The 27,256-nt window shown below is 38.0% G+C and overlaps 2 protein-coding genes across 7 annotated transcripts in view; both read right to left on the bottom strand.

Annotated features, from left to right (window-relative positions):
* The window catches only part of gata3 (GATA binding protein 3), a 28,087-nt gene extending 5,176 nt beyond the window's left edge, over positions 1-22,911 (bottom strand). The window contains exons 1-5 of one of the 6 annotated variants that reach the window (XM_051107474.1): positions 22,869-22,911; positions 21,090-21,178; positions 4,977-5,317; positions 3,283-3,819; positions 696-841 (exon numbers count right to left, since the gene is read on the bottom strand). In XM_051107474.1, the coding sequence (XP_050963431.1) occupies positions 696-841; positions 3,283-3,819; positions 4,977-5,202 (909 nt within the window). In that variant the 5' untranslated portion in view covers positions 5,203-5,317; positions 21,090-21,178; positions 22,869-22,911. Of the gene's footprint in view, positions 1-593; positions 635-695; positions 842-3,282; positions 3,820-4,976; positions 5,823-10,774; positions 10,908-21,089; positions 21,179-22,868 lie in introns of those variants that run through there. The other 5 variants (XM_051107473.1, XM_051107477.1, XM_051107476.1 and 2 more) reach the window with 5 other exon arrangements.
* An 889-nt stretch (positions 22,912-23,800) lies between these two features.
* taf3 (TAF3 RNA polymerase II, TATA box binding protein (TBP)-associated facto) overlaps positions 23,801-27,256 on the bottom strand; it is a 61,277-nt gene continuing 57,821 nt past the window's right edge. Inside the window, exons 5-7 of the mRNA XM_051107433.1 lie at positions 26,577-26,832; positions 25,136-25,242; positions 23,801-24,388 (exon numbers count right to left, since the gene is read on the bottom strand). Coding sequence (XP_050963390.1) covers positions 24,226-24,388; positions 25,136-25,242; positions 26,577-26,832 — 526 coding nt within the window. The 3' untranslated portion in view covers positions 23,801-24,225. The remainder of the gene's footprint in view (positions 24,389-25,135; positions 25,243-26,576; positions 26,833-27,256) is intronic.

The following is a 27,256-nucleotide window of genomic DNA, read 5'->3' as shown; positions in this document are numbered from 1 at the left end:
GCTGTTGTTCGAGGAGTTTTATCAGCAGCGCTCAGATATCCGCCAGTCTTTTCCTGGGAAGTCGGCTTTTCACATTAGAGAGGGAGAGAAGGCCAATGCCAAAATAGCAGCGCTCGGACTATTTCTCTGCGCCTCAAGAGCCTCGACTCTATCCAAAGCCCAAAGAGAGACGTGTCTGTGCTGCCAGGCCATTGAAAAACACAGAGTTTCTCTCTCTCATTTATTAAATCCCTGTGAAACAGTGTCCCTGATGAATTGCATATTGTCAGAATTGAACCTAATTTCTGCAGACATATTTGACCTGTTGGAGCTGATCGCCTCCCACGCGTACTCATTTGAGATAAGCGCTCGTTTCACAACACTTTGAAGTCTCTCCGTGACAAATTTCGTTATGCTGACGTGTAGACACAGTGTCAGCAATATTTGCGATAAAATAAAATTGTTTTAGAGCGGAAAAAAATAGAAGGAAAAAATAAAATTTGATACAAAAAAATGGCATTATTATTATTATTGGTAATAATAATAATAATAATAATAATAATAATAATAATAATAATAATAACTGCTATTGCTTAATCTTAAAGAAATGAGACCTGCGCTTGGCGAGTCAATTTCTTGCAGCTAACACTTCTTCCTGGGTAGAGAAAGAGAAAGAGACAGAAGTGTCATTAATACAGTGCTATAGAGCAACATACCAGCCTCCGCTTGGGCTTGATGAGGGGTCGGTTCTGTCCGTTCATCTTGTGGTACAGTCCGCAGGCGTTACACAAATAGTGACCGGTGCCATCCCTCCGCCACAGAGGAGTCGAGGTGGCCCCGCAGTTAACACATTCTCTACCCTCTGCGAACACAGATACACACGCATGCACAACCGATTTTTTAGAACCACTAATACACACTTGCATGCACACCTAAGCACAATCATAGGCCACGCCAATAGTGAACATTTTAAACGCCAGTGGCCAGTCGCTTTGATTTATCTTTTAAAAATAATTGCATATCAATATTATACACATAATATAAATAAAATATTTACTAATTGTTGTATTAAAATGATAGATATGTTGCACACAAAAAAATACAAATAATTAATTATTCACACAAATATGAAAAGGCAATATCAAAAATTCAAACAGTCTAATGATTCGCAAAAACAATGAATATGGAAATACAGTAATAACATATTATTATTATTTATTTATTATTATTATTTATTATTATTAACGCATTACCACACAAAAAGCATTATCTAATATGACATCACTGAGCTTAACTCCTCAATCGTCAAATATGACATCATCTGATAAGATCTACAAATATCTTAGCGGTTCTAAGTAGGCAATGCTGTGAAAATGTACACAGAGATATGTCTTATCAAACGTATCATACTGCAGGCTCTAAGCAACGATGTCTTGAGAATATTGCATCACTTATTAGAGAAGGGAATCGCAAATATAATATTGCTGGATAAAGCGGCATGACTCGATTTCCAAAGAAACAACCTCCCGGTTCATTAAACCATGTGACTAAGAATAATTGTTTATTATATGTTCATGTAGATTTTAGGCTCTAAGGCTGAAATAATGTTACATAGATTCAGTAACACTAAGCGAAAGCGTCGGTCTAATTAACTCATTGTGTAACCCGTTCTCTTTACGTAATTAAAACACCGTAGCGTTTGATTGGCATTCTTTCCGTTTGACTGACAGGTGAAGGGCGAGCGCTTCACATGTTCAGTGACCCACGCCTCCGGTCGCTCCGCTGAAACGAAAAACAAGCTCGCCGTGCAGCCCCCCTTTACTCGGCAGCATTTCTACTCTCATGTGTGGAGCCAACGAGTCTCTTTGTGCCTCTACTTACCGCCCCAAAAACCACAGAGCTTGCGAGCACATCACCTCAGATAGTGGCACACACAAATGCGTAAAGAAGCGTCCTGCTGCATCTATAGAAAAATCGCGCAGCATACGATTTTGGTTCAAAACAAAACCTAAAAAGGACAATATTACAACGTTGTGTGTTTGCTCAGACACAGTCTTTTTGTATTATTTTTATTGTATTATTATTACTTATTGTAATATTTATTCCAAATAAATTAAATAGCAAAAATATGCATCTAAGAGTTAATTTTAAAAAAAACGTAATAAAAATTTGTAACACAAATTAAAAGGATTATGAGAGAGCAGAACTTATACGTTCTCTCATTATCATAAAATCGATCGCTTTGAATAGACCATGATTTAAAACTGGTCTGTACGCTAATCGCATTTAAAAAGCTGGTTGACCTTTTGAAATCATTTTCTCTGTGTGTTTGGTTAACACTGTCTGTGCATGTCGGCCGTGCATTGCGCCAGCTCATTCGTTATTCCGAGCGATCCACGGCGCATCCGGACTCTATCAAAGTTTCTGCGCAAAGTAAACAATGCAACTGTCGCGTGCAGCAGTCTGAAAATAATTGGATTAGCTTAAACATATAAACGCGAGAGAGACGGGGCCGTGCACTGCGAGGCACAAGAGGAGCAAGAGATGAGAGAGAAAACACACGCACACACACACACACACACATCTACATCCGGAAAACCCTAGCGCTCCGCTTTAAACGTGTAGACTCATCTGCATATGCTGAGCGACGTTTAATAAATCAGGGAAGCTAATTCTGCTTTGTAACTAGACGACATTAGATATAATTTTCTTCAAAGCGGAATATAATAACGTACTAGTGCACAGCAGGCGTGTTAACAAATCTCTAATTTCTGTAAAAGAATAAATCTACTGCGGATTGATTATTTAAACAGATACCACAACAAAAAACTGAGATTATTGCATCAATTAATCAAGCGAACAGGATTATACAATAGCATAAATTAATTATTTTAATTCCCAAAAATGCTTCACATGTTTAATTAATAATAGATTTTTTATATATAAATATATGTTGCTTTATTTCATTTGGTTGTATCTTATCTTGTTGTAATATCTTTAATCACTGTAGATTCCTTTATATTTTAAAGAGTGGAGCCATTGATGCTCTTTGAATAAAGGATGTGGACTGTGCCCAAATTTGATAGCCAAGCCTTGGCACAGACCAAAAAAAAAAAAAAAAAAAAAAAGGCCAAGACCAAATCAATAGTCTGGGAATTGGCTAACCTGGGAGGCTGTTTTTGAGGAAAACGAATAGAATGGCAAAAGCACAATAAGAGAGCTTTTTAGAGAAAAATCTACTGTTGAATGATCTTACTATGATTATGTTAGTAAAAATCAAAGGGTAATAAAGCGCACGCCTACCTGAACAGGACCTTGTTTTTGGTCTCGTTTTGGAACCATAACTAGAAGAGGACCCACCTATCAGGCTACTTGGTGGGAAGAGCCCCGGCCCGTAATCGGACACATAGGATGGGTAAGTGGCGATGGGGTGGTGCGCGGAGGACGCGCCCGGTCCGATAGAGGCCATGCTCCGACTATGAGCCGAATCCAGCTTCATGCTTTCGGCCAGAGACACCTGGTACTTAATGCACTCTTTGTCCTCCTGCCGTACGGATGAGCCCGAGCCTGACGTGGAAATTGCGGGGTCAGGGGACACATCTTTGGGTGGAGTGGGGGGAAAGGTGAAGAGGTGTGGGCTGGAGTGGCCAGCGGACAGCGAGGAGGAGGAGGCTGGGGGGTAGACGGACAGAGGCCCAGGGGAACTGTGATGCAGGGAAGTCTTGGGGAAAGGCCCGAGGTTCCAGGGGGAGGTACTGTGGTGAGGGCCGATAGGTTTACTTCCATCGAGCCAAGGAAGAGAGCCGTGCAGCAATGATGGGCGACACACCTGAGTACCTGCTGAAACAAAAGACAAGCCTGTTGTTAGGACAGGACGAGGTGGGGCTGTGGGATTCGTCAATAGAAATAACATCTGAACAATTAGAAAAATCACGCTTTGTTTTGTAAACACAATCGTTAAACGTCGCAATTATGTGTGTATAATAAACTATATAATTAACGAAATAGGTTTAAAATATTATGTATACACATACATGTAAAATTACGTGCAAAAAAATCGGTCAAGATATTTTTACAACACAGCGCTGCAAAAACCAAATACATTTTGATTGGCATGATACGTTTTTACATGTATTTCAAACATATCTGGTATTTTTATACGCCGAAACCCTCTTAGCAACGGTCTTTAATTGCATGAAAGAACTAGTGCAACTTGACTAAATGACTAAAACTGCGAAACTGCACGTAAAGGCCTACATTACTCTGAGAGGCTTTCGATGGCGCTGGGAAGGGTCGCAATTAACATCCCTCGCGAGTTTCTCACTTTCAAAAGACTTTCGATACCCACCAGTATCTACTGATGTTGCGCGGATTTTGAAAGTTTTGATATGTTTAGAGCTGGGGCAATTCAAAAGAGAAACAAGGTCACGCTTTGCCCCATTCCGCTCAGGAAGTCATGTCAATAAATTAAAGCAAGTGTTCTTCCGCACTATATTTCAAGTACCTAGTACAGGAAAAATGTGCTTCATTATTTAGAGACCGACTTTAAAATCATTAAATCACCAAATGATTAAATTAAATCCAAACCAGCTAGTGCTAATAGAAATATGTTTACTTTAAAATATTACAACATCGTTCTACCAGTATCATATATTGTGTTTTTTGAATAACACTGCTTGTTCACATTTTATTTTTGATAACATTAAATTTAAATTAAACGGTTTTCTACAGTTAAAGGAAAGCATTCGTTATCAAGTATTATACAATTATTGCATACCCTAAAAAGTCAAATAACCATAGAATACTAGAAAGATGTGAAACCAGTGACACACCACTTCAGGTAAGCCACACGTAAACTAAACTGACATTGTTCAAAAGAGTCAGTTGCATTTTCAGTACAATCCTAAAAGCAGTTTCTGTCCTATTACATGTGATTAATTTAGTCAGAATGTACGTAAGAGGAGTAATGTAAAATAATTTAGGACTCATATACTTACCGTGAGGTGGCGGGTACCTCTGCACGGCCCGAACCGAGTTCCCGTAGTACGGGTGGTTGCTCTGTCCGTCGATATTAAACAATACATCCACATCTTCCGCGAGGGGATACTGCGACGGGTCCATGTAGGAGTGTCCCAGTCCTGGGTGGTGTGTCTCGGGATGCTGGCCGTTAATGACCGGGTGATGATGGGTCATCCAACGGGGCTGCTCCGGACTTACTTCCATCGTTTTTTAACAAGCGTTCATACACTCACCGAAACACACAACACGAAAGTTCAAAAAAGTCCAAACTCCTCCTTTGTTTAATCCACAGGTCCGATTTTTTTTTACTTCCGATCACCTGAAATTGAACAAGACAATTTGTTTTTACAAAGTCCGTCCGTTCGTTTGTGTTTTTCCTTCTGTCATTGGCAAATTGACAGAAGATCGTAAAAACTGGATCCGTCCGTTCAATAAACGCGCATTAACTTGCGAAAGTCAAATGCATTTATACTAATGCTGGTCATAAGTCCGCGTACGCATCCAAACGCGCGTCAAGTTCCGCAAGTTTTTCTCTCAGTATACTGTTGCGTTGCGTAGACTCAACAAGTGAGTTTGACGGTTCAGGCCGAGCCGGGTCGATCTGGATAAGTTTTCTGCCTTCTGACTGAACACAAGTTTGATCAAATCTGTGTTTATGCGCAGTAGTAGTAGCCCTCTTCCCTCTTACTCTATTTCCATCCCTCCCTCTATCTCTCTCTCTCTCGCTCTCTCTAGTGCTCACTCCCTCTGTCTCTGAATGCACTGCTCTCTCTGTGTTTTTTTACAGTGAAGGCATTCTTTCAGGATGGCGCCAGTCAGCTCAATGCTCGCAGACAGCTGTGGCGCGACGCAACTTAAGGAGGGTCTGTGGTGTCATCAGCAGGGGCGGGGCCCAACAGCCTGGACTAATTGAATAAAGTGGGCCAGGGAAAGATGACCAGAAGCTGCGCCCAATTCTGCTCCCCATTCATATACAAAAAGAGCGCTTTTTGAGGAGAACGTCTGGACGTGTAAATATTCAACACACGTTACATATAAAAACACAAGCACGCCAAATGCATTTATACAGCTAAAATAAATTTAGATTACACTATTTATGGTCTCCTTGTTACAGTGTATTTACATGTAATCACTAAGTAATTTTAATTAAAAATATCTACTTACTATAGGGTTAGAATTTGGTTTAGGGTTAGTTGCATGCAACTGCATAATTCACTGTTATTACTAAAGTGTGTAACACATTGTAAAAAAAGCGTAAGCTAATTCACAATTAAGCTAATTCAGGCCTAGTTCACACACACACACACACACACACACACAAAACTGTTCATAAATAAAGTAGCAATTTGGATTTTAACAAAGCAACGAATTAAATTTAGGACAATGGCAGCGTCTGAAATAGAAACTTATATGTGTTTTCTCAAATCAAAAAGATTTCTTAAACCGATTTTTAGAATAAATTATGAGCGCAGGAATTATTGTATTTATTAAGGTTGCTTAGTAAAATAAATACATAATTAAAAATAAAAATACAAATTTTAAAATATCAGTATGTCCTAAGGGCACCATCGTTTTTTGGCCTGCTGTCTTTGTGTCTATACGACTGTGTGTGTTATCAGTGGCAGCTCGTGTGGTGTGTGTTCTCTTTTAAATTGTGACAGTGCGTCCTCTCGCGGTGACAAGCACGTTTTTCTAATGGTTCCCTCTGCATGTTCAAAAGAGGCTCTTAAACCCTGACTGCGACATATAGGCTAGTGGTGCGGTAAAACTACGACCATACCTTCCTCTCCTATATTGCACTTTAAACACAGGATTTTCAGTCGGTGTTCTTTATTCCTTAAAGGACACCAGCCGAACGACTGCATCATTATTCATTTAAGGGGCTGTTACATGTAACGTGATGCAGTTACATTAGCGTTTCAATACGCACGGGAAAAACTTTAACCTTAATACATGTAATGAGAACGTATTTCTTCTGACAGTTTGCTCAGACGCCACTTTAAGAGACAGTGTCAGGTATTACTCGCTATTATTCTACTTGGTTGCGCTGTAATAAGGGGCTTGCCCCTTAGGGTAATATTTTGTCTGTAATGCTCCGGTTTGGCCGGCACGTCCCCACAGATTGACAAAATGTAATTGGGCTGCTGGTTTGATGCTCTGAAATGCACTGAGATGATGGCCAGCCCTGCCGATGCCGCTGGACGTGACGTCAGTAAACAGGCAGGAAATATACTCTACGCATTGGATGTAAAATATGTGCTCTGCAAGCTTGCGTTTCTCTCGCGATAGTTATTTCTCTAGGTGATAGGGAAATGCCAGTGCAACTTTAATAATGTAAGTTAAAATTTAAAATAAAACGAGTAAGAAGTCATATGCTAGTTTATAGAATGAGTTATATAATAATAGCGATAATTTTCATCCCATCGTGGCGACTAAGCTTTCATGTTCCTTTAAAAAAAATGGAATTGGTTGAAAACGCTGATTCAGGAAATGTGCATCTTCTCCCCCCTCCCCCTCCCCCATACGAAGAGGAAAGCCTCTTCTTTCTCTGGTAAAGACCGAAGTTGGATGAAAAGTGTTCCACTGGCTCACTGTCATTGTCGAGCTGTCAGCGGACGCGTGTAATGATCCGCGCGAGCTATTATCCCGCGCGCGAGCGTACATTATAGAGGTACTCGAAGGCAACACGCGTAGGTAAAAGTAAAATCCTGATTATGTGTTTTGTTTCTTTACTCAATGTCTAGAGCGCGGGACATGGATGGAAGCAGTCCCGAGTTTGGATGTAGTTGAGGCAATTCCCTCTGAAAAAATGCTGTCATTTATCATACTTCGGGCTGTCAAAATAACATATAGGAAAAGCACAACATAAAAGGAAAAAGCAAAAAAATTAAATACATTTTCCTAAATATATAAATAAATAAATAAATATATATATATATATATATATATATATATATATATATATATATATATATATATATATATACACACATATATATTTATATACGAGGAGGTGGGTATGTTAAATCAGGCCCGTTCTTTTTAGCTCGGGCCACCAGGTTGATTCATAGACGGTACAGTAAATCGGTGGTAGACAGCGATACTGGGTCAGGTTGAAGATTGGTTAGATAATTTGTGAATGATTATGTCAGGCTAGGCAGATTAAAATCAGGAGGCATCACACTTTTCACTGTGGGTGAGAACTTAAGACCCGGCCGTTTTATTTTAGTCTATCCTATAACAAGGGTTAGAAGATGTGCGCTGATAACACGCTTTGTTTATTGAGAACCATTTATCGACACATAAAACCTCTCTGTAATAATTTTGGTGAAGGGTGTTTTTGAACGGATGAGTAGATGATAAAATCCGAAAGCAGGTCATGACGGTAGAAGCCATCACAAACAATATGGTGCACAAAAGTAATAATGAACAAACAAACATTAAATTTGCTACTGCAACTACTACTGTTATTATTATGTTATTAGTAGTAGCACTGTTGTTATCATTTTTGTGAAATACAGTATAATTACACAATACACTAAATCAAAACAACTGTTAATTTTCATCCGCTTTCATTTTTGATTGATCGTGGAGGCGAGTGCGATTGTTATCTATTCATCTTCTGCATGACTGATTTTGTCATTTATGTATACATGTGGACCTTTCATATATGTGTACACACACGTATGTAGGTTGTATGGGTATGAATCAAATTTTAACGCAAGCCTCCATGACGTCTGTGGCGACCAGTCGAAGATGTGAGGAGATTTGATGAAAGGGTCGGCCTAGAGTGCCCAGGTAAAGCTGTCCAAACAGAGCGGGGTGAACCAGAGGACACACACTTCACCCCAGCTACCGAATGATGAAGACAGGGGAGGGGGGTTTAGTCCATAGCGAAACATGAGCGCTACACTTGCAATATTCACGCTTTAAAAGACTTGTTCGTCACATTTATTTTTAAGCAACAAAACGTTTCTCTTCTCAGTTACCAGCTGTGGAAAATCACAAAGAAGCTTCGCTGTAAAACGCATAATGCTATAAAAAATGATGTCCAAAAATATTTGGAAGAAAAAATATTATTTTGTATGTGTGTGTGTGTGTGTATGTGGTTATTTCTATAAAACAAAAACAATTTAAAATATTGTAATAATTATTATAATTGTATCATATTTCAATAAAACCCACAATTTAATAATAATAATAATAATAATAATAATAATAATAATAATAATAATAAAAAAAGAAAAAAAAAAAGAAAAACGGTAACTCGGAATGTTAAAGCAGACTTAGACGGATTGTGAATCATGTACTTCGTCTTTTCAAGAACGAACTTTCTTTCTGAATTTCTATACTGTGTGAAGTTGGCCTATGTAGGTTATACTGCAAATTCTTAGAACCCAGTCGAGGACGTGAAATTCTGATAGTCTTGTCATAATGAGAGCTTGACTTATTTCTAAGAACAACTGACGAAAAAAGGTGAGAGGGAAAAACACAAGAGCCTCGAGTGCAGGTTTTGTTTTTGATAATTCGTCGCTCTAGTGAGAAACATCTAAAGATGGTTTTTCAATTGGTGCTGATGACAGCAAACCTCCACAAATCTGCAACAGCCAAACAATTCATTTCCCAAAACATTCGTTATTTAGACTGGTTAACCACTGGTTATTCGTTCTCATTGATCCATCCCCGATATATTAACCTTTAAAATATTAATCCGTCAGTTCGTATAACATCATCACCCTGTGTTCGGCTGCTTTAGGCCTAATGTATTTATTTGATCTCCACTGGTGCTTTTGGGATGTCGCATGTAACAACTTCATAACTCAAAGGGGGTAAACAAAGAGGCACATCGCAGGAATATTCTCGTTCAAACAAAAGTGCATCTCTTCCTTTCGGTCGAGTGCTGATTTGAGGACATGGTTTCAGATCATTTCTCTGTGCAGCTGAATAGAGTGGCCGGACTCGTGCTATCAGGGAGAAACAGCTGTTTTACGCGCATTCAGCTCCAATCAATGGAAGTTGCTGCTCTCTACATGCAAATACAAACCAAACGAGCCTGCGCCCATGAAAGACGGCCTATGATGTGCCTTAATGTCGCGTCCTCTTCTCTCTGTTTCCAATGCTCTTCAAACCAGCACCACAAATGCATCCTCTCTCTCTCTTTCTGCCTCTCTCTCTCTCCCTACACACACTGGAAGCGCAGTTTCAGCAAATCCACTTCTCTTTATGACCCATTGCGGGGCTAATCAGATCAATTTCACGGGTTAAGGGAAGCATACTCGCTCACACTCAGGTGGTAATAGATCATTAAAATCCTTCATCTAGAGGACGGTAGGCGGGAAAATGACTCTTAAAATACAGGGGCGTCCATAAAATACCACCCCGATTGTCGGAAAGTGGACGTGGGTGCAAGTATAGCCTATATATGTGTCGGGTGAAATGAATAAGCTCATGAGAGTTGACATCTACACGTCTGAAATTGTTAAATGACTGTACCACCCTCAGACAGAACAAAACATGTGAAAAAAAAAAATTTTTTTTTTTAAAACTGACACTCGCAAACCCAACATATCTGATGCAGAATCATGCCCATGTGTATTGTTCCAAATATGAAACCGGGGACAAAGCATCCGAAGAACTGGCATATAAACGCATGCACAACGCTTTGGAACATGCAAGCTAAATCAATTTATTCGACAATTTTGGAAGCTAGGCTAATTGTGCAGCTAGAAATGAGTTTCAGAAAATATGGAAAATATAAATCCGAATATTTACTGACCTGCGAAATTGTGGTTGACGCGTGGTCAGGCGTTTTTTCTGATGGGCTTCAGATGTGAAGTGACACACAGATGGAAGTGCCGATGGCATTTACAGCAGGAGAGAAAAAAAACTAGGCTCCTTTTTTTCTTCTAGCCTACACACACACACACTCTCAGTCTCTTCAGCTCGCGCGCGCGCGCGCACGCACACACACACACTTACCGTACTTACTGTACACCAAGCGCGAGCTCTTCCGGGTCGGTGCAGGCTGCGGAGTAAAAACACACACTTAATCTGAATGGGAGCGATCACACGCGTCCGTAACGAACCTTTTTAACACAGAGAGAGGGGACGTGGACGTACGGGCCGCGGAGAGGGAACGGGTTCGGTAGCACGCCGCTTTTCTCCGTGAGTCGTAATAACGCAGCCTGTTAGATGCCAGACTGATGTTCTATAATGCATGAGATGACTGATAGCGCCTGCCACGGTTTGACCATTTAAATTTCTGTTTTTATTCATTAAACCCTTGCGTTAAATATACCATATTTTGTGAATGATTTTTAATGAAATATCTGTTGAAATTCTGTTCGTATATTTTTATCTACGCTTTATAAGAAATGGTAAATATACGGAAAGAAAAAACAATACACGCTTGTTTAAACACGTATTTTTCACGTAATATTTTATCCACAGATATTTTACTAGAAATATTTTAGGTCAAAGATGATTTGTGATTTGCGTAAGATTAGTGCGATAATAAATAAAATCAGATGATGCTATGTGTTTAATTATGACGTGTCTGTGTCGATATTTCCAGCTAATTCCACAACAAAATATTTTATTGTGGCCATAATTTATACTGGTAAGGTAAATCGGTGGTGTTTGTATAGGCTATATATCATCAATTGTAGAATTTCCAGTCTTTTGATCTTATTAGTACTCTTTTATATTTGCTATTGTTTTTATTGAAATATTAAAATGTAGATGTACATAAACCACTACAGATGTTCTGTTGCAGGTTTGCAGTGGAAACTCAATGAAATGTAAGTCTTCGGCTCTGTAGCCAGAGCGTTTGAGAGGCCTTTGAGGATGTCAGAAATCAGAACACATGCAATGTAATCGCGGTTCAGCTACACTTCCTATTCGAAATACAACCATAGTGTTTTTCTTCTTGTGATGTGCTGATTGCAGATGACAAGCAGCTGTTTCGGCTAACACGCCCATTTATTGACGGAATGGCTTTCTGTTCTCTTCATGGGGGGGTCTGGAGGGTGGGGTGGGGGGCGAGGTTGGATGATGTGCAACAAAGAGAGAGAGGAGTTAGAGAAAAGGAGATGGGATGCTGAAACGGCAGTGACAAAGAAAAAGAAAGAAAGAAAGACTCGCCTGTATCTCTCACATTGCGTCGAGGCCAGTAAACTGATCACACCAATATCTGTCTTTGGAGAAGAAATTCAATTAAGGTCGTAAATTAAAGATAATTGGCTGAAACGGCACTATAAACTTACAGCAACGTCGAGCCAAAACGAGGCTCTTTAAAAAATGAATTATTCAATGTTTCCAGAGCATCAACAAGACCTCAAATGTTATGTATTTGATTTAATAATGGAATTAGGCAAAGGCACATCCAGAAGATAATGATTTAATAATCTGTCTCAGTCTTAAATAAAGTGCTTAGTAAAATAAACAGCACCCTAATATCTATGTAAAAATGTTTTTAATATGCGTCAATGATGAATGCGCATACTAGATGTAATAAAACAAAAAAGTCAAATGAAGAAATATTGCACAGATAATTAGAACATATTATAAATATGATAAATACAGATTAACGTCAACGGCGGTTTAAAACATTTTTGAATTAATTAGTTCAATCTATTTCTTTTGAGAGCAAATTAATTTTCGAATCAATTTTCTCTCCTTTCTTATTATCTCTGAACGCATAGCATAAATAAGATTGATCTGGCAGAGAAAATGCAGACTTATCGACATCATCCATTACACAAATATAACAAATATTAGATTGTGTGTGAAATAAAATATGGAGACTATTGTAAAAACAAAGAAAAAAAAAGGATGCTAAAGAAACGACAACGATGGGCCTGCGTTTTGGAGAGATTCACAATATTATTTCTAAATGTTTCAGGGATAGCGCAATTTTGTGGCGAGAGTAATTTTTGGGGGCAATAAAAAAAACACACACACGCCGGTCACACAAACACACACTCCGTTGCCTCTCCCGCCGTGAAATTCAGTGATTAATGTCGTATAGTTGACGTGAACCTCAGCGTGACAGTACAGCTGACAACAGCCAAGTGTAAACCTTGAGTTTGATACTAACACACAGCGCTGTTTATTCCACTAATTTATTTATTTATGCTTTTGGTATTTATAACTCTCTCAGTCTTATCGGCAGATAGAGCAGGGGATTATGATATCACGTTTATAAAGCGATTAATTTCAGCAGCAGAAAGCGGGGTGGTCTGTTTAAACACTTTGAGCCAATGTGTCGCTCAGTTGAGTTGTTTGGACAGCCTCTCAATTCCGCGTTCATTTGCACCTAACCGTAATAATTTATCGCTTGTTTATCAGTCGCCATTGATCTTATTCGCATGAGCCACCCGAAGGTTTTGTCATTGTTGACCCTCATATTATGATCAAACTCAACACCATATGGTAAAACTGTTCATTGTTCAAATGGTGGAATAAGACATCAGTTTATTTCATCTAACATTTTTAACATTCATATCTGGTGAAAAGAAATCGTTGGCGATTTTTACATTTTATTATTATTATTTTTTTTACAGAATGTAATGTTAAAATCAGTGAATATAGCCAGTGTTGCCTCCCTCTTTCTGTCTCTCTTTCTCCTCTCTCTCTCTCTGTTTTACCATTCTCCAACCGTGTGCTCTCCCAACAACCATAAGCCTGTTTTTTTGTTCCAGCTGCCTCTTCCTCCCGATTTGATTTGAAAATATTAGGCCAAGGTGGGGAGAATTATAAACGACTGGCGCTTATCTGCTCTGTGCCCAGATCCTGCAGGATCAGAGAGTCTGATTAAGAAAGAAGGCAGAGCCATAATGATGAGGAATAATGAATCCTTATCTCGCGCCTCCAGATTATCTGCCTTTCAGCGCGCCATGTTTTGTTACATGGGATAATTTATTGCATCTAATACATCACAATGAATCTGATGGGGAAAAGTGATGGCCAATGTTGTGAAAGAGGATGTTTTTTTTTTTTTTTTTTTTTTTTTTTTTTTTTTTTATCCCGGGGCAATGAAATGCCTTTGCGATTTTTAATTGGTAAAATATAAGGGGGTATCTGATAAAAATAATAATAATAAAAAAATAAAAAAGCAGAGGTAATCTTGCCTTCTAGTGTTCATATGCCGCACTATAATTAGTGTGTCAATTTCGACCAGAAATTAACAACAACGACCTGCCATCAACTGCAAGGCTGGTGGAGGCTGCGAGATCCTAATTTCGCATGATTTATTTTTCACCAAGAGGAGATAATTAATCATAAACACCAAAAACAGTGCAGTAACGCGGAGATAACGCAATATTTGCATCTAAAAAGATTCGATGGCGCTAATTCTCCTCTACATCATCGCCACCTCCCCCGCCTATCCACTGAAAACCTCCAAGATCTTTCATTTTCCGTGATTAATCTTAGTGAAATATCATTAATCACCGAGCAGGGATTGGTGGTGTGAGGGGTGGGCATGAGTTCAGCTCACCTCTCACAGCTCCATGCTTGTGGCTTTGGCAACAAAACGTCTTGTAGATATTGCAGGCTACCTGAGCTTTAACGAAAAGCTGCGATAACGGATATCATTATGATACCAAAACCTTGATATCAAAATAAGATAAAAGATACAACACTAGATACATCTTGTGGTTGTGGCTTTTCCTATCTACATCTTATCAGCCGGTTGATGACATAGGGAAACTAATCAAACCGCAAAATGTAAAAATAACAAAACTACAAAAATAAAAATAAACAATTTAAATTATATTATTATTATTATTAAAATAAGTAGGCCTATTTAAATGCAATTGTTTGGGCCGCCCTGGACCAGCTGATGTACAATTTCATATAATTTATTTTTTCTCTTTTTGCATTTCTTGAGGTAATTAATCTTTCTCATGTTTAAGCATATTTCTTCTCACTTTTTCTCACTATATTATAGCACCCTATTTTGCTTTGTATAGGCCTGTATATTTATTTACTTCTGTGGTTTTCAGGCTTGATCCGTCATTTTTCCAATGTGCTGCAGAGATTTTATCGCTTTATTTATTTCCCCTATATCCAGCATCTCAGGGCACGTCGGAGAACGACAGAGAAAGAGAAGAGGGGGCAGAACCGAAAAGAGAGAGAGGATATTAGGCAGGAACGAGGGGAAGGCATCGAAGGAGAGGGTTTGAAGAAATGGGAAAAGGAAGATTTCTCACGCTGTTTTATATAGGCCCTATATATTGTACAGGCCTACGTAAATATGCTAATTAAACATTTTTTAGTTAGGCCAACGGCTTTTTTTCTTCTTCTTCTTTTCTTGAAAACCCCCCAGATATGTGGATTTCTCAGTGGGTTCCTTTAGGATAGGCCTTGAACAGAGTTTTGGTGGCGAACCAGCATTTATCAAAGCACATCATACAGCCCACGATCATAATAAGCAATCTGAGAGAAGGGTCTTTTATTTGTCGAACTGTTTGTTGGTAGAGATGCGCAGATTGGCAGGAGAGAAGAGAGGGTAACAGAGATGGAGAGACTGAGATGAGTAGATTAACTAATGAAATGGATGACAGGGGAATTGGACACAAATGCGCGCGTTACATCATTGCCTGCTCTCCAGGGGCGCGCGCACAATGGCATCGCTTTATCTGCACTAAACCTGCTCTAACGAGACGTTTATTAAAAGTGTCCTGACTTACTCCCATGTGAAATGGATTTCTGATCTGCCTTCGCTTCACACACGACATCAAACATGGCCACAATCGCCCCAGTTTCACCTGGAATTTCTGTTTTTCTGGGTTAATGTAAGCAGTTCAGAGGCCACTCCGGGAGGGCTTTTGTCGAAAGGTGTCCGGTATCTTGCCTTTAACGATTCAATAAATACCAATATTTCTCCTTTTCTCCGTCTCTCTCCTTTTAATGTCGCCTTTACTCGCTTGATGAATTCATTTAAGTATTGTGTGGGGGGGAGAAGGGGTCTTTAAGCCTCTTACTCAATGGCTATTTGTTGGTATCTCGAGTGTGTGAGAGAAAGCGGAGAATAGGGAGCCTGAGAGAAGAGGAGGCAGACTTGATTTTCATTGCAATCTTTGGAACAAATAGCGAACATTTACCGTTTACACGCCGCCTGGCGACGCGCTGGCGCTGCAGGCTCGAGCGAGCCGGTCTAAGATGACCAGAGAGCCTTTGGAGAGCGCGAGCCCCCGGCTATCGTGTTCTCCAGATCCCCCCGCGCGCGCGCGTATCCGGTTTCAGGCCGGGCTTGTCCGCGTTCTGCTTTGCTGCCGCGCGCCTTTAAATGAGTGTCAAAGAGCCAAATATCAAATAGCATCGGGTCAAGCCAATTTGAAGAACGCCCCCCCTCCCTCATCTCCACTCTAAACGGTCCAGCTTAGCTCCAGCCGGTGAAATTAGGTTAGACAAACAACGGCTCTTTCTCTTATATTCGCGACACACAGACGTTATAAATACAATTAAGATTGTGTTGATTTCGTATCTCTGGCGCTTCAGTCCACGTAGACGCGAAACCATTTGGCGCGAATAAAAACGAGGCTGAGGTGGATACTGACAGAATGTCATAAGGCAGACGTTTAATGTGTCTTAGGTCAAGTTTAGAGGTTTCTGTCCATTGTATTTGTTTATTATTATTATTTAATTTTTTTTTATTATTATTTCAAGTTTTTTTCGAAGAACGATCGGGCCAAAGAAATACTGAGCGAGATGAACTTGCTCCATGGCAGCCTCGTTTTCAGTCGCGTCAAATTAAAAATGGCGTCTGCCACATACAAGGTCCACTACTGCATCGCGTCCAATTTCTAAATGTTCGCGATAAAAACAAATCTGACAACCTGACATAATACATTCACATTGTGCGCCGGTTCTCAGATTCATCAACAACTTTGATCTCCATTCACTTTGCTTGTATTCTAATTTATGCAGTGCAATTAATCTGGGTAATTGAAAAATACCCATTGCCTGTGAGCACCGCGCCGAGCTAAATCCTCTCCGATAACGGATTTTAAAAGCACAACCTCCCCATCTTTATAGGCGCACTAAAGCACCAATTCATTATCGGCCTTAAATAAATATAAAATAGACAGTGGCACCTTTGGCAGTAAATATATGCTGCGTTTCAAAATACAATTTTGTAGTGGGGAAAAAAGGAGCGCGGTTTGTGAGTTGGCTTTTTTGATTGACACCCTGTCCCCAGGATCATGTTTAATCCCTGCTTCACTCCAGCCTTTTCATAACTCATTTCTCCGCGAGAGATGGGGACCCTGATGGTTGCCTGGGAGACGGCGATAGCGCTAAGCCATTTCCATGTCTGCAGCCCATTTGCAACAAAGGTCGTCACAAAGTCATTCCCCGACACAGCGCGCGTTTATGATGACACTTTCCCGTTCTTTTCTCCTCACCGAGCGCGTGCACGCGCGCTCCCCAACATCAGCATCTGATGACGCAACTGCCCTTTTTGATCAAAGGAGATGCATGGCCTCGTGTAGGTGTCTTTATGCTATACCCCTCCCCACCCTCTATCACTCCCTCCCTCTCTAATGCGCAAGGAGAAAAATGCCTTTACTTTCAATCTAAATACTACAGAGAGCGCAAGCCGCGCTTGCGTTTTATTTTGACATTTTTTATCGACAATCTATTCCACCCTTTCAGGATGAAGAATGCATATTGCATGACTGGGAAGCACGCCGGGAAAGCTGAATAGACTCAAAAGCAGCACTTGGGTGTCATGCGACAAACCTAGACGGTTAACTAGCAATGCACATGATAATTCATTCATTAATTCATTAATTCATTCATCCATCCATCCATCCATGCTTAAGTGTCTTGCTTGTGGTTCGCATTGTCATTCATAAAAAGGAGATCGGGGCTAGTTGTCACATTAGGAAAGTTTACACAAGGTTAAATCTCAACAATTTTATTCAAAATTAAATTACTGTTATTTTTTTCTAGAACCTAACACCCCGAAATCGTTATGTTTTTGTAATGGCTGTTGGGCAATCAAGTTGAACGCAATAAAATTACACTGGGTTGGCATAAAAGCAGATTTTAATCGAAACGCTGAACTGTGTTGTCAGGACAAGTATATTTTATTTATTTATTTATTTTTTCCCAGGTCCGGGCAAGTAGTTAGAATATTTATTTGTCAAAACAATGGTTTGATATTTTGAACGCTGTTTTTTTCTTTTTCTTTTTAAATTATGCAGAAAAGGCAATAATTAAGCTTTTAAATGTCAGGCTCTCGGTGTGACAACTTACCCCACATAGAGTGACAGCACAAAAGATCAACCTGGGTGAAATTTACCTAGACAGAAAAGGTGAAAATGTTCAAAAGCTATTTTAGAGTTAACATGCGAGCAGTAATTGACAGAACATACCCTTAGAAATAATCAATGGAGTAAAAAAAGTGTGGCAACAAGCCCCGGTCTTCATTCACACTTGCATAGCTAAACATGATGTGGTAAATATTCACCTGTTCAGATATTTTTCTTGGAACGTTCATAGAGAAAAGCTTGTTAAACTTGGCAGTTAAACAGTTTATGGCGACAAATGATGATGCCTCACACCCCTTTGCGATGTGCGGTATGAATCCCCCTCCCAGATTCGTTTTGTTTATTCATTCTCTTCTTTCCTCATCAGAAGGAGAAAGTTTATAATAAATGGCGTAAGGGCAGAACGCGATGCGAGTTGTGCAAGGCAGATAGAGCGTTCATTAGTGCCTTTGGTGAAATAATTACCTATCTCCGCGCTGCACCTTCACGCTGGAAGTTCGCGTGACGCCCACGAGGCTGATTATGTTAAATCCACGCGCGCGCGCGCCAGTGTTCGGGCTATTGATCAGGCTATTCAAACATCACGCGCGCACCCTCTTTAATTGCACAAGGAGCTTCGGGCTGAGGAGAAACTCGAAATAAATAAATATTCTAATTAAAATGTATTCGAAATTCCTCTGCGTTGGTGTCATATCACGTCCTTAATTGCTTTTGAAGCTTGTCGTTTCAAAACAATTGATAAAGAAATGCGCTACCTTTGCGTAAAAGGAAGATAAGCTCCGAGTGTAGCTTACAGTGCCTCCGATAAATCACAATTTCACTCTCACAAAAAGTATGCAGCAAACACATACAAAAGAAAAACTCTCATCTGTGGCACTTTCTGAATTCAAAAAGGGAAAAACGGGCCTGTTCACCTTAAAAGTTCTGTTCACAATCTTACAGATCGCAAGGGAGAAACTTCAAGGCCTCCAGTGATTCTTTTGATGAACGTCATTTTATGTGCCTTTAAATAGTACAATATGAATGCATTTCTTTTCTGACGGGTTAATCGCCAAAAGGTGCTATACATGGAAAAACAGGCTATATGAAATGAAAGGAACTTTCATGTGAATTAACAACTGCACTTTATCCCGTGATGAGTATCTGTGATACTCTATACCACATCCTTTTTCATTGTCCAAATGTTCAATGTTTCAAACAGACTGATAAATCCTTTTAACATTGTGGCTAGATAGCATTGATGGCCTACTGCAAGCTTTAATGAAAGCAAATGAGATTACACCCATAGTTTCGGGTCAATTGGCGTGCATGTGTTTAACCCTGAAGACCCGCTGTAGAAAAATAGAGCTTGGTTTGCACAATTCAGTTCATGTTTAGTTCTTGAAAAAAATATATATTTACACAATCGCTAAATCACAAATATATTCTGTGATTTTCCCTGTAGTCTAATAACTTTATAGAGTGCAAGAGTTGCTTTGAGATGAACACTTAAGTGACTTCCTAATACATAAGAACACATAAATGTCAATACTTGGGTTTCTGAGGGTTAAACGGGTAGCCTAGCCTAAATTTGTTTGCATTAATTACTATATATATATATATATATATATATATATATATATATGTATTTTAATTATAGATTATCTTAATAAAGTTGATATCAGTGTCAGTGTGTCTGTTGATGTTTAATGTAATCTCACAAACAGCGCTGAATTGTTTTATAAAGTTTACCAACAGGGGGCGACATAATTTGAGATCATCATCTTCATCATCATCATCATCATCATCATCATTTTATATCAGTGTTGGTGGTAGCAGTGGCTATTTCTGTGTAGAATATCTATTACTTGTTTGTTTGCATAAGTTATTTTAACGTCTGGAAAAAAAACGTTCTGTCCTGCAAGTGTACACTTGGACTGCGTTCATTTGCGTATATAAATTTTACTTGCAAATGAACAGTTAATGTACCTTAGGTTTCAGTGTAGCGTCTAAATTTGTCAAATAAAAGGGTAACATGCGTTATGGATCAATAATGAAATTCTAGAGAAACATTTCCTTTAGTTAGCTTAATTTATTTATGAAGATTTTTTATAGATTTGATCTTACTGACGCCATTGTCAGTTCATTCAAAGTTAATAAGTCAGCTGCATAAGTGGATTGTATCACTAATACAAAAAAGCATACAGTTTTTCAGAAGACATATGCAAACAAAAGCATTAGTCCAACCACAAGACCAACCGAAGGCCAAAGAGTGTGATATAAAAATACTTTTGTGAATGCCAGTTGCAAGAAAATGTAAAAGAAAGAAATAATGCATTATTAAACATATATTGATTTATGTCTAAAACATGTAAACAAAAAACAAAACAAAAACAAATAAAAGCCAAAAGAATATCAAACACATAACATGCATTTATCGACTTGTTTTATAAAACAAGATATTTAAAATACACAGTTTGAAAATAAATCTTAATATCTTATGTTAATTTAGCATTTCATGTAAATAAATACTTCTTAAGCAAGGACTGTTTAGTTATTTACTGGAAAACAGACATATGCTGCTTAAAATGCAATATGGACTGCATTTTGAAAACCTTTTTAGCAAGTTTTAGATATATCTGAGCAAAATTATATTAAAAAAAAGCACAGACAAGAAAGTACAATCCCATTGATAACAATTGATAACAAAACAGATTTTTGAATTTCTATAAAAAACTATTTTCTGTTTGCTTATTTTACGCTTATCAATTGATCTGTGTATATAAGTGTATTAATCAGTCTGCCATGAAATGCTGTTTTTTTCCTTCTCACCTTTAGAAGAAACTGCCGCATGTCATCCAACATCTCCATGTGACCTCTGACCTTTAGGGAAGCTGTGAGTGATGTTTATCTCCAAAAATCTGTAAAAACTAACATCACTCAGTAGTGTATTCAGACATGCATGTACATAATGTTAAAGCAATAAAGCCCTTGATTAATGGCTTGATGAATTGTTTTCTTTGACCATCATAAACCATGTCAATCTACATGTTAAATTCTTATTTTAATCATGCACCTTTCTTAACTTAAGGGGAACTGACTAACACTGGCACAAGTTGCTTAAAAGTCAATGATAAAATGCCATATATAACTGAAGCACTAAATAGTAAAACTAGATGTTTGCAAATGCCACCAAGATTGATATTTTGTTGCAATGGCATTTATACTTTCAGGTGACATAAGGCTCCATCACAATAAGAAAGATAAGGATATATTGCCAGATAGCCATAATCATAAAGTATTAAAATCACTCTAAAAGAACGTTTTATAAACCACTCTAAAAGAATTAATCTTTCAAAGTCAAAGAGTAAAACGTTATCCATTAGTGGACGCAATAGTTAATTTTCATCAGCCTAGATTTCGTTAGTTATCCTTCTTGGTGTGAACGTTCCTTTAATGTCTAAATACCTTTTTAAGCCACTGAGTTTATTTATCATAGCTTCAAGTCTGATATAGCATGACAAATCCATATTTTTCTCTATTACTTGTGCCTCTTTTACGCGTATGGTCATGACCTTCCCGCTCATCTTTGTTGCGTTACAGGCATGTGAACGTTTCAAATGGCTGTTTTTGTTATAGCCGTTGCTCAGAGCTCACAGCTATTGTCTGCAGATACACCCTCGTTTAACAGGCAGCTCTGGATACCAGTCTACATGTGGAACGCATTTCTTATCACCATCCAGTGCACTGCTAACTGCTCCCTGCTGCATCAGAACCGTCATTTCTGCTTTGAAACGAATAACAATGCAACAATAAAGGCCTCAGTTTTCTGTGATAAGCGCTAACATAAAGAAATGATCTAGCCACGGTAAAGGCTCATTTAGCCAGCCGTATCTGTGCGATTAGCAGAAATGACAGGTAGTGAGGGGATATTTGAGGAGATTTTAAATGAGTTCAGTGGCGGAGAGTCCGCATCAGGTGGAATACTTACTTCAAAGCTGCTGTGTGGGAGCTAAATACTAGTCATATTGGCAGGACTACAAAGAAACAGACTGATAAGAATAGTATTTTTACCCTGTTGTAACCTTAACGTGTAGATGTAAATGTAATTTACCAAGTCTATTAATGAAATTCCAACATTTGCCCTCATTATTTCTTACGTTGCTCAAAATATCACATGCATTCAAAATCGATTTCGACACTTCAAAAATGTTTGCATATAAGGCTAAATATTAAACCGAGTGGTATTTATTTTAAAAGAAAGAACAACAACCATCACAAAAGATATTTGTTGCTTTTAGATAATGAAACCGTATAAAACGGATAAAAATAAGTATTTGGATACCGGTTTTCAAACTGGTGAAAAAACCAGCATATGCTGGTAGGTATGTTTTGATGCTGGTTTAAGCTGGTCCTTTGCTGGTTTTTGCTGGTCGACCAGCATAAACCAGCATCAAAACATACCTACTAGCATATGCTGGTTTTTTCACCAGGGTTAGGTAATTTAGGCTAATCGCGGCCGTGTTGATATTCCTAAATCATAGCAGTTGTGAGTGTGCTTTTAAACAAATAACAAATTAATAAACAAGAAGTTAATATCAAGTAACTTACATTTTAGACACAAAATTTGCCGGTTTCTTTGGTTTCGCTCCGCCAACTCTTCCAAACAAAGCCAAAGCAGAAACAGCCGCCGCGATCCGAACAACATTCGTTAGTTTCTCAGTGAATCGTTGTTTTCGAAAGAATCGGTTGAATGAATGATTCAATGATTCACTTCATAAAAACGTCGAATTAGAAAAATAACACACTACCTGTTCTTTCAACATCTTTATTTGGCAGAAATACGTTTGGGGGACCGGAACTAATGTATCTGTAGCGTTTTGTTTAAAGTATTAATAGTACCAAGTGGTATGAAGCTTCAAAACATTAGTGATTTTAAGTCCGTTATACTCAAGTTCACTCAAGGTGTAGCTTTTCACATTACCCATGTTTCACTAATGTCCGACAGCCAGAAAGTCTCACAATACTTCGTAATTTTTTATCAGTAGGTGTATTGTTGTATCATTAAAAACCGTATTTATGTGAAAGTGCAATTGTTCTTTCTTTCTTTGAAATAAATACACTTACAACACTTTTATCTGTGACTAAAGTGTCTAAACATATATTTAAGTTTAAACAATTACACTTTTTGGGGACAAGAATAAAATGGCAGTTGACCTTGTGGGCACTGAGGGTTTTATATACCATCTCTGGTGACCTGTTTTTACTCAATGCGTCATGGATTAGACATTTCATTGCATAACACTTCATTTACCATATTAAGCAATATAAGCACACTTACAGTTCAGTTCCCACAGATCATTTGACTGCCATATTCAATCCAAAAGCCTAAACGAACCATCTGAACAGAATGTACAGAAATATTTATTTTCAATTTTGACAGGGCTTATAAAAATCTTGAGATAAAAAAATCAATTTAGCATAGTGTTGTACACCTATAGGTACACTTTATACCTCAAACAAACGACAAGACAACAAAACAATAAGATGTGAAAAAGCAACTTTTAATTAAATCCATAGTAAAATGAAACTGCACCTCCAGTCAAAATCAATCAGAAGAACGATATTAAAAGGCAGATTATAGTACAGAATGCTTTTTCCTCATGGGTGATGTAGATCTGATGAATCGGCACGGAACAACCTTTAATGAGGGCGAACTGAGAGGTTCGTTTCAACACACATCTACTGAACAATCATGAGCTCGGTACAAAGATCATATAGACATACTGTACGATTCTCCACATAAAAAAGTAACATATACACATTTGAAATTTTCATTTTAAAAAATACATTATGATACTGGACACTGAGTTAAGTTAACCAAGTTAAAAGAAGGGCTGGGTGGGAAAAAAAAAACAAAACAAAAAAAAAACAAACAAACAAATGAGGCAAAACTGTTGGAAATGAATTAAGGCGACAACAGATGAAGACGGAGACGGGAGAAAAAGAAATGTGGGTCAGTGCGCTTTGCGTTTCCTTTTTTTGTCTTCTTGTCTTTCTTCTTGCCAGCGCATTTCACACAGAACCACGACTGGTCCTCCGGAGGGGCGGCTACAAGACCCACACAGGGCCTGAAAGAGACAGAAAGAGAGATAGATGAGTCTCAGTTACAAGATAAACTCGAATGATATCGATCGGTATGATGAACAACACAACTTTTGTGCCAAGTTTGAATTCTTCATACATTTCGACATAAATTCCAAAACAGAGATTGGAAAAGGCACATATTTTATATAAAAAAACCACCCGATCATTCTCACTATCAAAATATCTTCTTTTATCATAAAAGAAACACAATTTGTTCTGTGTGCGTTTGTGTATTTTTGATCTTTGAGCGAAGCGCATGAAAAAAGATGATTCCCAAAAAGCTTTACAGTAATGCCAGGCAATCTAGGCTCAGTTTTTGGTAGTGTTTGATTGGCACTTTTTCACTTTGTTTTGAGGTGTGTGGCTCTTAGTGTAAAATATAGCAGTCTTGTAACTTTAATTATAATTAAAACACAGTATTTTGTGCCTGTGTGTCAAAAAAAGGAAGTTTGATCTCCTGTTACTCTGAAACGTCTTATGCACCAAATAAGATGAATAAAGAAGTCAAGATGAAATCAAAACTGAGACAACTTCCTTATAGATAAAAGTTTAGTCCCGCCTACATTTTCTCCCATAGAACATTTTGATTCCTTAGAAAATGTCACATTACAAGGAAAACAAACAAACAAACAAACAAAAACCAAGAAACTTGTTCAGCGTTCACTTTCCTGGAGAGTGAGATGAATATAGTTACTGTGTAATGTAAGAGAAGCTAAAAAAAAGGCTTTTACCAGTGATACCAGTCGTCACACTCGTCGCATCCGATCATGGGACTGCCGTCATCAGGTTTATTACATCCCGGGCAGATCCAGATCTGATTACCCCATTCATCCCGAATCTGTGATGAACAAAAACACAAAAATCAATCAAATGAATCCAACAGACGTAACATTTCCGGCACTGGTCAAAAACAGAAGTAAAACCAAGTGCTATACTACATTATGTCACATCCTATATCATCTTGAGTCGGAGGTCCCACTGAGCTGTTTAAACCATTAAAATGGTTTCCTGTTTTCAGAACTGTTTCCTGTTTTCAGTGAAACCTCAGCTTGCAAAATGTTATTAAGAATACTTAAGAAGACACTTCAGCTCTGTGTACATCACAAAAATGTAATTTTTAATTTAGGGCTGTCAAACGATTAATCGTGATTAATCGCATACAAAATAGAGGTTTGAGTTTGCCTAATATATGTGTGTGTACTGTGTGTAATTATTATGTATATATAAATACAAACACATTCATAAATATATTTAAGAAATATTTAGTATATGTGTTGATTATAATTTTTATATAATTTATAAGTAAAAATATTTTGTACTTAACACTTTCTCTTAAATATATACATTAATTTGTGTGTATTTATATATACATAATTACACACAGTACACACACATGCATTAGGCAATATCAAACATTTATTTTGTATGCGATTAATCGTGACTAATCGTTTGACAGCCCTAATTTAATGTATGCAATTTGTGTTATATATGCATTTTATTTTTTAATGTTACTATTTTTAATGTCTAAAAAAAATCCTGACAACAATTTGAGGTTCAGTGCATAAAATTTAACATGTTTCTTTTTCAAACTGATACACACAGATCAGTTTGTCAACTGACTATTTGCCAAAATAATTTTTACTGTAATAAAGATAATGATAAATTTACATTAGGGCTGTCAAACGATTAATCACAATTAATCGCATCCAAAATAAAAGAACACATTTATATATATATACATATGTACACACACACCCACACATATTTTATATATAAATCTAAAATATTTTTCCTTAATACATATGTGTGTATTTATATATACATAATAAATATACACAGTACACACACATGTAGAATGTAAACATAAACTTTCATTTTGGATGCAGTTAATTGCGATTAATTGTTTGACAGCCCTAATATAAATTTATCATTATCTTTATTACAGTAAAAATTAAAATTTATAAAATTAATATAATTACAGTACTGATTTACAGTTAAAATCAAACAAATATATATCAGCACTAATTTATATAAATATTAAATATATCAAACTGTAATGCACAACATAAATATGATCTTTTTTTTATTAAAAAAAATGTATATGTATAATAATACAACAATGCAGTAATTCCTGTGTGTGTGTGTGTGTGTGTGTGCGTATGTGAGACTCACCACGTATGCACTGACGGTCTCCGTGACAACGCTGCATCCCCGTGCTTTGGCCTGACTGGGTGGCGGCTGAATGGGGGCGACTGGGGGTGGAGGGGGCAGGACAGGAGGAGGGCGGGGTGGAGGTGCTACAGGAGCCGGGGCAGGTGGAGGGGGAGCTGGAGGGGAACGCATCCGTGCTGCTGGACTGGGCCTGGCCACTGGGGTCCGTGGTGGTGGAGGGGTGGGTTCTGAATCTGGGACCACCTTACTAATCACACTGGTGAAGAAAGAGAGCGAAAAAGAAGATGGAAAGAACCGTAAAATTTAATTGATTTATTTCATTGAATTAATAGTTTATTGTACTACTGTTTACTTTATATATATTAAATTCACACTTTATTATAAAGTCTAATTCTTACTTTTAACTACGACTTCTGCCTCAATAAACTCCTAATTTGCTGCTTATTAATAGTAAGGTTACAGTACTTGTTAAATTTAGGTATGGGGTACAATTAAGGGATCTGAAATATAATTACACAGAATAAGGCATTAACATGTGCTTTATAAGTACTAATAAACAGCCAATATGCTAGTAATATGCATGCTAGATAATAGTGAGAATTAGTTCTATATATATATATATATATATTTTTTTTTTTTAAAGAAATCTCTTCTGCTCACCAAGCCTGCATTTATTCGTT

This window comes from Labeo rohita, chromosome 4 (genome assembly GCF_022985175.1).
Source record: "Labeo rohita strain BAU-BD-2019 chromosome 4, IGBB_LRoh.1.0, whole genome shotgun sequence".
In the NCBI taxonomy this organism is placed as follows: Eukaryota; Metazoa; Chordata; class Actinopteri; order Cypriniformes; family Cyprinidae; genus Labeo; species Labeo rohita.
The sequence above is the reverse complement of the archived record's forward strand: the minus strand, read 5'-3'. Positions and strand labels throughout refer to the sequence as shown.